The following is a 14,318-nucleotide window of genomic DNA, read 5'->3' on the forward strand; positions in this document are numbered from 1 at the left end:
AATTACGACACACATTAAGATACATCTAGAATTTATGATTTACACCACCAAATTACAATAAAGAACATTTTGATGCTAGGTACATCTCCGCTCAGAAATGATCACACAACTGGATTAGGACACCCAAAATGACAAAGATTCGAGACGTGCTCTCTCCTTGAATGCAAATCCAGATGACTGTCGCAGCAAATCAACCAGCTGGAATTTGTTCAGCCAGTCAAGATACACCAGAGTTCTAGTGTAAAGCGAAGGTAAGGAAGTGTGACATGTATTCTTCAAGAAGAGCATATGAGCGTCTCCAATTGTTTCAAGCACACCCTTTGACAAGCACCAGTAAAGAAACTCTAGTTACATTACCATAAATGTCACACAAAGACCAAAACTAGAATTCCAGGTTTTGATTTTTGAGGAACAGACCAACTTTCTTATACTTAAAGCCCAAACAAATTCACGACCTGGGCTCATCCTTCTAGTCACACAACCAGTTATACTGAATATGCTCTAGTCAACCTTTTATTGAACAATCTCATTTAGAAAGGGGGCATAAAAGGAGACTGTAATTCGTCGAAAAATAGATGTTTCTAACATCTGACACGGAATTCAAGCTCACTCCTTTTTAATGATTTATTAATTTTATTTTTTTAAATAAATGCACAATCATTGGAAATGGATCTCAACTTGACAGACATAGAGGATTACAGGACTTCTATCATGTTGTCTCGCTTTACGCCCCTACTTGACATCACACCTTTTTTAAAGAGCAGATACGGAGAAGTAGCAATGTAAGATGGGTTAAGCAATGTGACAGAAGCACACAAATGCCACACGCATATAGACACAGACATAACTTTCATATAATAAATATCTCAGGGCACTTCTAACCTATCTAGCTCTGGGCAAATCTAAGGGGGAAGCCCCACACTACACGGTGGGCCATTCAATCGTTTGTGTAGGAGTGGAAAAAGAATGGACATTAATCCCGAAAATAACACAACTGCATTTTAGGACTGAGGAGTTTAGGGTAGTCCGCAGATACGCCTGCACGTGTTTAATTTATTTCTGGATTCAGGGCTTCCAATGCATATACTGACTGAGTCTGCTGTTTAGTATTCTAGACGTCGAATATATAAAGAGGACAGAAGCCCACATTTCAGCAATTTTGAAACAGATTACCATAACGCACAGATAAAGGCGTTGCAGCAGTGTACCCTCACACTATGACCACGTTTGCTTCCTCTGCTTGTCAATTCTTAGGGCAAATAGTAACTTTTAAAATGCCTTAAAGGATACCAGATCAAAAATGATGGCTGCAAAGAGCACAACTGGTTGCTTTCAGAAGTATACACACTAGACCCGCCCCCACACCATGAATCCCACCCATGAGACCATGTGGACAGATCTGAGCAGTTTGGAACAACAGTAATTGTGCCTGCCGGCAACGCATCGTCTTACAGTACTACATTTACCTGGCTTAAGTGCTTTCTACACTGCTTTCGCTGTAAGTGCCAATAGGGTATAGTGGCGTTCCCCTAGAAATCTCCTACTTCTATTTAGAAAAGTTACCTACCATATGATAGTAAGAACCTTTTCAGTTGGAAGCATCCCATCCCATCCTGAGCTTCAAAGAGGTAAGTTTACACTGACAGAAAAGAGCCATTTTGAAAGTAGACCCATTTTCTTGTAAAAGAAGGTTTAAGCGATAAACCAGCAAAACATGAAGTACATCTAATATGCCAGGATTTCTGATAAACCATTCTTCAATAAATACTGCTTCTCTTTGAAGTTTGTTCGCTATTATTTCAGAAACCTATCCTGCTGCCATTGCCAGGAAATCTCCCTTCTCAAAATCGCTGCTGCATTTATTTTGAGCACAGCAGAGAGTGGCAGGTTTGATAGAGTATTGGTGATTGACGAGATGGCCAATCCTACTACATATAAGGCCTGTATATTAATAATATCCCAAAACAACCGTTATTAGCTACAATGAGAACAACAGAACCAGTGGCAGTCACAGAAGAAGACTAAAGACTGCATTCCCCACTTCACGGCTCCATGAGATCAGAACTCCAGTAATTACTGCTTGCTCAGTAATCATTACATGACGTGTGTGACAGCAATCTTAAAATGAATTGTAACAAGATGCCTAAGAGACAATGTGATCCTCCAAATTTTGAAGTTCTGGGGTATAGGGTGGCTTATCCTACTCTCTTTGAAACACCTTAATACTTTTAAGAGCCCTTTCTAGTAAAAATGTATAAGTTAAGCAAAGACTTTGGAAAAAGACTATAATGGCAAATTCCTAATCCATCTGAAAGGTTCTAGCCTTAAACCAGAGCATTTCTTCTTTTAGGCAATGAAGCTCCCCCTTTGAATCCAAATCATAACACAAATTAGGTAATTGGTTATTTTCTGAATAATACACATTGCAATTATTTAAAAACCAATGCAATACATTCGAGAAAAACTGCCATTTATCATTTCTGTTAATAGAGAGACCCATCCTAATTAAAAGTTGCCAGGTTGTCATCACATTTCAACTACCATTAAGACAGGCTCCTCAGTGCTTGTGGCTCTAGTACCCATTCTCTGCATAACATGTATATTCACCTTCTATTCTGTAGATTGCCCAGCAAACAACAATGTCAAATGATTAATGAAACTGTTTGATAAGGTCAACTACAGGGTACTTCTCTGGCTTTGAACGTGTGTTTACGATCTGAGAACTTAGTTCTCCATTGTAGATCTATCAAAATATGATTTTCATCGTGGGTCACACTAGCAAAGTCATAATCTAAGCACTAATCAATTACAAGTGATAAAAACTGAAATACAGGTGGATAAAATAACTTTTTAAAGCTCAGATGGCGAGTGGCAGGAAGGATTTGAAAACCAAACCACAACCTTCTTTCTGACTATGAATCCACTTCCTCGGCCTCCAGACCGGACCTCCTCCCTGGACAAGGATAAAGGATATTGACAAAGTGCAACTCCAAAAATTACAAAACTCAGCGACCCGACAAAATAGTTGTAGGAAAGAGCTTAGAAGATGGCTGGATGATGAGCTGCAGTGGCGTTTGCAGAGGACGGAGCCACTGCGGGTGGAAACGCGTGGGATACCACTTCAGCAAGACACCTCCATGGTGTGGTTAATCTGCCCCATGGCTTCGCTGCTCTCTGAGTGGGTGCAGGTCCTGGGACGGGCACCGTCCATGGAGTTAGCACTGGTGAGTGAGGCGGTGCGGGAACGGACCAGGCGGGTCATGCTGGCAGAGGGCACTGGGAAAAGAAAGGCAGGAAAAGTACCAAGGAAGAAAGAGAGAAACAGAGTCAGAAAGTTATCAATGGAAAAGAAAATAGAGATTCATGAACGGGTTCAAGTCTGCACATTAGCAATGGGGGACATAAAAAAAAAAAACAAAGATCGAAAATGCGAAATTAGGGCTTAGACCTACTGAGCTGATCTTACTTCCTTGTGGATCACTGGAGCATTCAGTCCTTAATTTGTGCTGAGGGAATTAAGGGTTGTCCTATTTACGCCTCCTTTGTAAAGTAGGGATTATGTCTCAGAGGTTTTATTTAATCTAGGAGACACGGCCTGAGTGGTGAGAAGACTCTCAAAACTATGAAAGCACTAGGCAAGAACTTGGTCCGCAAAACTTCTGAAAAAAGGAACAGAGGTATGGTAGGACATGTTGCGATTTCACTGTCTTTTTAAGTATAATGTGGGCTGGAGCACATAAAGTAAGTAACTAGGTAAACCTACTCTCCACTACAAGGATATTAAAAGCAGGGTCACAGGAAAATGTAATTGTGTGCCTTTAGCATTTTCTACACAATTAACAATTTACTTACCTTTGGTAATGCTCTTTCTGGTAAAGATTCAATCTAACCGCAAATTCCTCACCTTTTAAGTATTCTCCATGGGTCAGACTGGATCTGGAAACTTTTGAACAGTACCTCTGAGTGGCAGCAGGTATCACCCTGAGGCTCCACACTGACGCTGTTCTGCTCTGGAAATAATGCGCAGAACTTATACAGGATCCCACCCCACATGCTGACGTCAGTTGCTTTTGAGGTTGTCTGCAAACCAAGTCGCAAAGCCCGAACAGCAAACTTGCTTTGATCACACTTGGGATCTTAATAATTGATACAGCCTAATTCATAGAACGTATAGGACTATGCAAGCAAAATTCCCCTCACGCCGAACCTGGCTGTTCAGACAGCAGTGCTTTGTGAATGTATGGAGTGATGCCCCTGTAGCCGCCTGGCAGATGTTCAGGACAGGACCTCTGTGTGCCAGGGCAGTGGCAGCAGCCTTGGCCCTGGTGGAATGAGCTGGAAGTCCTTCTGAAGTCTGCTCTTTGGCCAATGTGTGGCACAGTATGATCTGGTGAGAGATGGCCCCCTTTCTTTAGGGCCTTGCCTTTTTTTGCTCTAGCAAACCCCGCAAAGAGCTGATCGTTCACCTGATTTTCTTTGGTACAATCTTTTGGGGTCTAAGCAATAAGAGTCTCTCTTTCTCCTTAGAGGGGTGAAGTGGACAATAGAACATTGGCAGGGTGATGGTTTGACCAACGTAAAACGGTATCACAACTTTCAGGAAGAAGGATGCTCACGTCCGCAGAACCAATTTATCAGGGAAGACCGTGGTGTACGGAGGATGGACGTAGAGAGTTTGCACCTCAATTACTCACCACGCCGATGTTATGGTGGCAAGGGACACTGTCTTGAGGGTGAGAAGCCGCAGAAGGCAGCTGTGAGGCACCTCAAAAGGAGTGCACTTCAAAAATATGAGGACCAAGTTAAGTGCCATTCTGGTATGACAAATTGAAACAAGTGTTGTAGGCCTTTCAAAAACACATAAAAACCAGTGACTTAAACAATGCAAAGCATTGCCTGGCATGAAATAAACAGAAAATCAGATAACTTGGCCTTAATGAAATAAACTACCTCTGGAGGAAGGTCAAATGTGTTCGGCTCAGTCCACTCAATCTCCATGCATGAAGGTGGAGATTACGAGGCCCGGGTGCAGAACCCTGCCTTGTTGCTGCAACAGCAAGGCCTCTGGGAGGGGCAGCCTAATCGGAGGACAGATACAGAAGCTCAGAAGCTTTGGATACCATACTCTATGGGCCTGATTACAACTTTGGAGGAGGTGTTAATCTGTTCCAAATGTGACCGATATATACCACTAGCTGTATTACGAGTTCCATAGGATATAATGGACTCGTAATATGGCTGGTGGTATATCTGTCACATTTGGGACGGATTAACACCTTCCTCCAAAGTTGTAATCAGGCCCTATGTGTCCAATCTAGAGCCACTTTGATGACTTGGGCCTATTCGTCCTGATATTCTTAAAAACTGAGGGCAGTAAAGATATTGTGTTAGGCATATATGAATCCCGAGGTCCACTCAAAGGGGGAACGCGAGAGACACCTTGGAAACTCCAATATGCATTAGTGCTGACACTGGGTGTTCTCGGCAAAGGAGCCTAGATCGAGCCAAGGTTCTTCTCCTTCATGGAAGAGACATTGCGCCACCTCTGGGTGTAACTGCAAGTCGTGCTCCCCAACGTGTCGACGCTGAGTTATTCTGCTGTGGCACTCAAAAGATCCTGCCAGATGGTTCACCAAAAGGAAGATCCCATGGTGGTTCATTTATTTCCAGAGTTGTAATGCCTCCTGGCACAGGGCCCAGGACCCCACTCCATCCTGCTTGTTGAGGTACCACATTGCATTGATGTTGTCCGTAGACACTTGTACCAGTCTCCCTGTGGTGGATGGAAGGAAGGCTTTCAATTCCAAGAGGATGGCCTGCTGTTCCAAGAGGTTGCTATGAGGAGGGTCTCTGCCAGAGACCAGAGGCCTCTGATCCCCACCTCTCCCAGATGGCTGTGAAACTGCTGGGCACCTTGCTGAGACTGAATTAGGCTATGGCCTGGGTATCTCTGCCGAAACTACAAAAAATAATGGTAGGACTGATGAGGTTGGTGAGGCAAGGCAGATAATCCCAGGGTGGGTGCTGTGGCCCTGCTCTCCTTGAACCGCTCTAGAGTGGAATCTGCCTTGTCCTTAAAAAGGTGAGTCCAGTCAAAGGGCATGTCCATGAGGGACGACTGGACATTGCCTGAAAAAACAATGGACCACGGCTAGGTGTGGTGGTGAATGGCAACAATGGTGCCAAATGCCCACCTGATGGAATTGGTGATGTCCAAGCCACAAGGGATCATGAGCTTGGTCGCATCACAACTTTCCTGAATAGCTTGAGTTATGATTGGCTGGAAGTCTTCTGGGATACCTGAAAGGATGTGAGCCACCCAATCCTAAAGAGCCTTCTATATGCACCCCTACTTCAAAAGGAACACTGCATCTGCTGAGCTGTCTGAAAAGTTTAGATGGTGGTCAAGACGGCATAATCCTAGAGTAACCACTGAACAACCAATATTATTGGTGGAACTGATGTACAGGGGAGTCCAGGCTCAGACAGCCACCCTGGCTTTCTCGCCTAAAAGCTTTTCTCCGTCAAAGGGCATGTCTGTAACTGTAGCCTGAACAGCCCCTGTAAATTCAGTGGAATGCAACCAAATGTGTTGCCGTAGCATGACAGTCACACCTAGAGAACGAGTTATGATGTGAAAGTCACATTTCAGCATCTATTTAGATGCATCAAGATCATCACTCAGCAGGTCTGAGAATGGCTTCTTCCTGTGCTCTGGAAAATTGATGGTAGGTGATCATGAGTTTTGCTAGTTGCCATAAAGGATGGACATAGCGGTCCAATATGCAGGTGACGTTAGATGTGGTTTAAATATCCGAGTGACCCAAAATGTGAAGTTTCTTCAACTCCCTTTCATGACGGGCTGTAGGAAAGGTGTTCAGTTTCTGCTTTGAGATAGACATCTGAACCCAACTCTCTGCTGATGGGTGGAATGACAAGAATCTCTGGTGGAACATTCAACTTCACTTTCGCAGAGGGTAAAGTCTGTTGCAAGGCCTTCAATGCCTTTTAAATAACAGTTGCGAAAGGCAAGACTGTCTATGGGTGGGCCAATGGCACAGGAAATGTTTCCTTCTGGAGAAGCTACTAAGCCACTGGCATTTTGTAAATCCAGATTAATGCTATCATCAGTATTAAGAGGCAGGCAGTGATCAGCTTCTCAGTAATTATCCTTTGCACGTCTGTTTTCCTCCATAGCCAAGGCATCTCAGTTTGAACAAAAAATTCCTCTAAAAAGGTGAATCTTTGGAGCCTGGGGAGATGCCACAAATTAGGTCATCAGTTACGTTATCCCCAATTTTTTCTTGTGGCACACAGGTTATGCTTTTTCCTTCTAACTCCATGGCCAGCGCTGGAGCCACAATAGCAGGGAAAGGGTGTCTTGGTTCCTAATGCAAACAAGGAACATGATAGTCATCACCTTGTTTGGTTGTAGAACACAGCTATAGTTGGGTCCCTGAGATTCATGGGCTCTATTGCCACTGCACATGCAGCACTATTGATAGCTATGCTCATTAAGAGAGGGCTCTCTGGGTGGCATCACCACCAGCATTGTGGCTGGTGCCAAAGGAGACCATGATCGAACAGGGAGCAGTGCCTTGGTTGGTTTCAACTTTGACATGTCTTCAAGGTCGGAGCCTTCACTTGTGAAATCTGCACAGATTCACTTGGAGGACAGCCCAGAGGTTTGAGGGGCCATCTTGAAAAGATCCATCACAGCTAGCCTGAAAGCCTCAACCTCTGTGGGATTAGCCAAAGGATCGGGAAATTCTGGACTCTGCTTTTTAGGAGACAGAGGTTCTCCACACAACGAAGATTATAATGTTGCCTCTGTTAAAGGTTTTCGTGTTTTTCTATGGGATAAATCTCTTAGTAGGAAGTTCCCTGGAAGATAGCATACCTTTCAGTGAAAGAGACACTTGGGAGTCTTCCTGCATTCCTTAGGCAACTATAATTTGGTGTGCTGCTCCCCAATTGCCTTTGGGCGCATGGATGTACAACAGTTGCAGGCAGCAGCCTCAAGTCCTGACCTCAGGCACCACATGCAGTCGTTGTGAGGATCCAAAAGAGATAAAAAGGTTACTTACTTTTGGTAACACTCTTTCTGTTGGGTACTCTCTCACCCAGATTCTTCACCTTCAAATATTCCTCAGACACCAAAAAGGATCCACAAACATTTACAACAGTGCTCCTGCACACTGCTAGGTGGCACTGTGTGGCTCCACACTGGCTACATACCGCCCAGAAAGTGAAGGAATGGAGCTGCATAAAACCACCTCCCCTGTGCTCTGACATCAGTTTCTTGTTTTGTCCCTTTTCACACCCTTAGGCACAGAGCGTGAACAATTGATGGTACCAAGGTGTAGAATGTTAACTTAGGATCTTTATACATGTTAAAAATAGACCGCTTCTAAGAACAGGGGAGTGAGAGGGCAGTGAGGACTCTGCGGTTAGGTAGACTGTACACCAGACAGAGCATTACTAAATGTAACTAAATTGTTCTTCTGATGGATACTTCTAATCACAGATTTCTCACTTTAGAACAGATACAAAAGCAGTATCTTCTTAGGTGGAGGATATGTGGATTGACTTACACAACTTTCGTTAACAAGAAGGCAACACAACTGCAGTTAATTAATGAGTGGGGATTTGAGTCACATAACACACCAGCAACCCAATTAGAGAAAACCAGGAAAGTACCAGGTACATACATCCATTATTTATAGGGGAGACCAGATAAAAAACATCCGTCCACCCCCATCAAAGTCTCGCTGAAAGCATGGGATGACACTAATAAAGCCATGATGTGGCAAGGGACGATAACATTACCAACGCTCTTGTGGAAAGTTAAAGCATTTAGAGAGGTCAGTAAACTGTCAGGTTTCACCCAGTGGGATCTCACAGGCATAGAAACATTGGGAAACATGGTGGAGGGGGGTGAAATAGAGAAGTTTGAAGCTCTGCTGGAAGAATTTCAATTACCACCCACCCAACGGTTCAAGCATGTCCAACTGACTCCCGCACTGAGAACAGAATCCTTGAGTGAATGTCCTAGAACACAGTCCCTTGAAGAACTGGGTGCTCAGGAACTCGGAAACCGCTCTTGCAAGTCTATTGTACCATCAATAATAATACACCTGACAATCTCAAGCCCCTGAGTATCAGATGGGAAAGGGAGCTAGAAACCTTGGACGACACAGACTGGGAAGCAGCTGTGATGCACCAGACAGACGTGGCTATTAATGGAAGGCTGAGGTTGATACAGCAAAAAATACTCCACCAAACCCATTTTAAACTAAATAAACTTTTCAAAATGGGACAGGCCAAGAACCCTACATGCATATGATATGTTACTGAAGAGGCACATTCTTACACATACTTTGAGGATGTGCCAAACTTACAACATCCTAGGAGGTGATCCTCCAAGATTTAGAGGCGGTATGTGAGGCGGTGATCCCTGGGATACCCCAGCAGCACAGACATGTCTATGGACAATTTGCATTTGTGTATGCTGGGCTTTGTACTGCAAAGAGGGATGTAGTGCAAATGTGGGGCAAGCAAGGAGGGAATGAATTTGTGCATGGAAGCAGAAAATGTGGTTTATGAGGGAAGAGGTTGTCCCAGAAAATTCCACAGTGTGGAGAAGTGGAGAGCACATTATGGTCTGGATGTGTGGCCCAAATATCTGAGGGAGGTTGTACCCTCCGAGTAATACCTGTCAGGGAAGATAATCAAAAGAGATGGGAGTGGGAGAATTCCCAAACCGTTGGAGGAAGGGAGAAACATAGGTGGGAAAGGCTCTCCTGTATGACTGATGTGGATAGTATATCCAAGGGTATTGTGTACAATGGTTTGTGTCATTTAAATCAATAAAATATTTATTTTAATAAAAAAAAGCCCTGCAGGAGAAATTACCATTTAACAGGGCCAGGCTATCAAGCTAGAAGTGTGTAGTGAACGTATGCACTGATTTCCATGTCACAGCCTCCTGGTAGACGGCAAGGACAGGCACTTTACGAGACAACGCAGTGGTAGCTGCCTTAGCCTTTGTGGAATGGGTATTCAGGTGGCTGCTTCTTGACCGGTCTGAACCAGATCTTGAAGCAGGCCACTATACACCTTGACAGGGTGTTCTTCCATACATCTTTGGTCTGGAAAACCCCACAAAAAGTTAGTCTTCCACATAGTGGTCCTTGGTACGATTAATGTAAAAGCTTAAAGCCCTTTTGGGGTCCAGTCAATGAAGATTTTCATCCTATTTTGGTGGGTGAGGAGGAGCATAGAACGCTGGCAGTGTGATAGATTGCCCAACCTGAAAGAGCGTCATCCATCCAAGCATCAACTTGTCCAGAAAAAAGGTGGAATTAAAGGGGTTGCACTGAAGGTGCTTGAGGTTTAGTCAGACCTGTAACTGGGACGATGGTCTCTAAAGTAAGGAGACTCAAGGAGCATCTATGCATTGGTTTGAAGGGTTTTCTTACAAGGAATGTAGGATTCAGAGCGACCGCTGTTGGAGCTGGAGATCTGGGTTCGAGCCTCGGCGTCTGCGCATCGCCCTGGGATTCTGGCAAATCACCCAATCTCTCTTTACCCACGGACAGCACCTTTAGACCCTCACGGGTGAAAAGCCACTCTATATAAATCTACATTTAATTTAATTTCCAGTTAAGGTCCCTTTATGACATTACAAACAATTTGGGAGGGAATATGTGTGTGCCAAACCTCTTGATGATTAGTCCAGACCCCCTTCAACAGGCTGAAAGTGAGGTATGGTAATATAGGTATCCCCAGCCTCGGAAGATGGCCCACAACCACCGCTATCACTTTCATGAACATTCTCAATTGATGTGGGAACATGCGGAAAGAACACCTCGTAGCTCTACTGTTTTTTAAAATGATCCAGCAGAGAGTACTTTTTCATTGAAAGGTGGGACCCATCAAAGGACATATCCATGAGACAGGACTGAACGGAGGATCCTGTGGAACACATCCACGCATGTCGATGGAGTATGACGCTAGCACTGAGGGCTCTCCTTAGGCGATCTGTAGTATCCTGTTCTGCAGTGGTAACATATTTTGCCATCCAGCAAGAAAACAGCATCTACAGATTTCATTGGTAGACTGGCAGAGGAAAGCATGTCAAATGTTCCCAGCCAAATGTTTAAATCCTCTTTGATTCCCACTCTAGAGGAGTAGTTGGGTTCACTTTAATGATTGATACCTGCACATTAAGGCTTTTTGCAGTCGGGTGCTTGGTGAGAAAATCCAGAACTCCAGGTGCCAGTCTGTGACTTCTGGCCACTGCCTGGTCACAGGCAGGCAAGAACTAGGCTTTGACCAAATAGCCATCAAAGTATCAGTGAGGGCATCATTAACAAGAAGCAGGAGCTCAGAAGTAGCTGGCCCAGGCTGTAAGATTTCTGTTAGAACATTTGTTTTGGTCTCAATGGAGGATAGTTGTAATTCTAGTGCAACAGCTACCCTCCAGACCACCACCACAAATAAGATACCATCTGCCATTGGTGGCCCACATGGTGAGCCAATGTTTGCTTCATGCAAGGTGTCAAGCCCACTGTAATTCAGTAAATCAATGTATAAGTCATCATCAGTTCAGTACAGTGAGGGGAATCAAACCATCTCCATCAAAATCGTCAACATTTCAATGCATCTGCTCTGGCACAGGATCAGAAACAAAATCAAAAGGATAATGGAGGTGCTGTTGGTAAACGTGGTGTGGCAGAGGTACTGGGTTAGTCAGGTTGCAAGGCCACTGGTTGCACTTATGTAATCTTGTAGCACGATATTGGTTAAGCTTGAGCCAAAGTGAGTTGGGGTCTGACATAGGCATGGGGTCTTCCTCCAGGGACGTTAGCATTGGCATCAGTATTGAGCCAGCAGGGGACTAGCATACATCTTGGGGAATGAGTAGAAGTCTGTAACAGAGTTGGTATGGGCTCAGTCACAGATCCCAAGAAGGCAGGAGGTGGATTTGTGCGTGGTACCTCAGCATGCCAATGAGAGCAGGAAGCACACCAAAAATCTTCATAATGGCCACCTTGAAGGCCTCAATCTGACTCAGGATTTACAATGACTGGAAAATCAGGGCTTTCGGGACCTGCTGAGGAATTTCTTCCATGACTGAAGACCCCAACCCCAACTGACATTGTCGCATACTAGCGCCTTCTCATCAGAAATCTAATAGTGGAATGAAGACAAGTCCCGCCTCGCTGCCTTGTGCTTGGACTCACCTAAAGACTTCAAGCTGGAGGGCGAGTGATTCAAGGAATATCCTCAGACTGGACCCGCAACTTTACTCAGAGGGTGGGGCTTACACAAAGGCCACAACATCTTGTGCTAGGAAAATACAGCTTCGCCTCCTGGTCTTGGATCGCCTTTGGATGCGTGAGGATGCACTTATTGCAGGATGAGTGGTGGCCCAAACCCAAGCACCAAAGAAACGGCTAGTGCAGGTCCATGTCTGACATAAGCTTCCTGGAGTGTGACACGGTTTGAAAACTGTTGTTTTAATTGGAGACATTGTTTGATAGCACACTAGTTCGAAATCATTTGAAAGTCGTTGGAAAAGTGATAAAGGTGGGAGCAGGCTTGTAAAAGTGCAGAAAGAAAGAAAGTGATGTCAACACACAGGGGTGGCACTTTTCCATCACTGCAGAGCTGGTATGGAACCAGCCCAAAGCTTGGTTCCACCTAGCAACATACAGGCACACTGCAGTAAAAAGTTTGAAAAATCCAGGCTGGCAACTGGGTGAAGAATCTGTGGTTAGAAGCACTTATCAGAAATGTTCTTGCTGCACTGTTTGCAAGACTAGAAGCCTGAGGGCCACTGAAGAGACATTGGATCCATGCATTTCAAAATATGAAAATTCATAGGTGAGACACTCAGAGAGCTGGTGACTGTGTTGATTAGGCACGGAAATACAGAAAATGACTCTGGTCCGCCGGCTGTTGCCTAATATATTCCACTGATGCAACTCTAGAAGTTAAGCCACAGCTGTTGCTGCCTGGCATCGAAAGTAGTTGGTAGGAAAATTATTTAGGGCCTGTCTGAAGCCTAGATGGCATACTCACAAGATGCAGTCTGCAGGAAAGGAAAATGTTACTTACACAGTAAGCATCTGTTTGTGGCATGTAGTGCTGCAGATTCACATGCTCTGCATACTTCCGCCATCTAGTGTTGTCCGGAAGATAGCAAGTTGTTTTTGTTCGAAAAGTCTTTTGAGTCATGAGGTGTAGTGACTCCCCCTCTTGCTGGTAATGTGCATGGGCATCGACTCCATCTTCAGATTGTTTTCCTCCAGGAATGTAGTGATATATATTATAAAGTCATCAAAAAAGTCCATGCATGCTAATGTGTAGCAAAGACTACTACAACCACAGGTGACCGGGGAGGTGGGTGGGCGCATGTGAATCTACAGCATTACGTACCATAAAAAGATGCTGACTGGGCAAGTAACCTTTTTCGTTTGATGGCATGTGTGGCTAGTGATACACATGCTCTGCATGGACTGTAAATAGGTACTTCCCTAAAAGCGGTGGCTAACCTGTGAATGTTGTATTTTGAAAGAGAGTATGTAGCACTGCCTGGCCTACATTAGCTTGTGGGCATGCAAGGACATCCACACAGTAATGTTTAGTGAAAGTGTGTGGTGTAGCCACAGTAGATTTAGTAACAGGGCTGCCTTTAAGTGGTGGGGAAAAAGCAACAAAAAATTGTTTGGACTTCCTAAAACCTTTGCTCCTATCAATATAGAACATTAACACTCAACATCTAAGGTGTGTAGAGCTCTTTCAGTAACCGAGTCTGGTTGAGAGAAGAAGACTGGCAATCTGATCGTTTATATGAAGATGAGATACTACTTTGGGAAAAAATGTGGGTTGGTACGAAGAACCACCTTATACTTATGTATTTGGAAAAAAGGTTCTTGTAAAGTTAATGCCTGGAGCTCACTAACACGTCTGAGGGGGGTTATGGCAACTAAAAAGGCCAATTTTCATGATAGGAGCTGGAAAGGACATGAGTGAAGTGGCTCAAATGGCAGGTCCTTAGGTCCAGTGAGGACCACATTAAGGTTCCAAGAAGGCACTGGGGTTAGTCTTGGTGTTACTCTTTTGAGCCCTTCCATAAAGGCTTTAATGACAAGAATTTTGAAGAGTGTCTAGTGTTGTATGTTCTGAAGATACGCAGCCATAGCTGCTGAGTGGAGCCTTATGGAAGTGTATGCTAAGTTTGCCTTCTGTAAATGAAGAAGGTAAAGGGTGCTATTTTGGACTGATACCTTGAAGGGATCCTAATATTG

General features: G+C 44.3%; 1 protein-coding gene across 9 annotated transcripts in view; it reads right to left on the minus strand.

Annotated features, from left to right (window-relative positions):
• Nucleotides 1-610: 610 nt before the first annotated feature.
• Nucleotides 611-14,318, minus strand: part of NDRG4 (NDRG family member 4) — a 637,307-nt gene continuing 623,599 nt past the window's right edge. For all 9 annotated transcript variants that reach the window (XM_069217404.1, XM_069217401.1, XM_069217403.1 and 6 more), the window contains one exon: nucleotides 611-3,276. In XM_069217404.1, coding sequence (XP_069073505.1) covers nucleotides 3,122-3,276 — 155 coding nt within the window. In that variant the 3' untranslated portion in view covers nucleotides 611-3,121. The remainder of the gene's footprint in view (nucleotides 3,277-14,318) is intronic.

This window comes from Pleurodeles waltl, chromosome 12, assembly GCF_031143425.1.
Source record: "Pleurodeles waltl isolate 20211129_DDA chromosome 12, aPleWal1.hap1.20221129, whole genome shotgun sequence".
Taxonomy (NCBI): Eukaryota; Metazoa; Chordata; class Amphibia; order Caudata; family Salamandridae; genus Pleurodeles; species Pleurodeles waltl.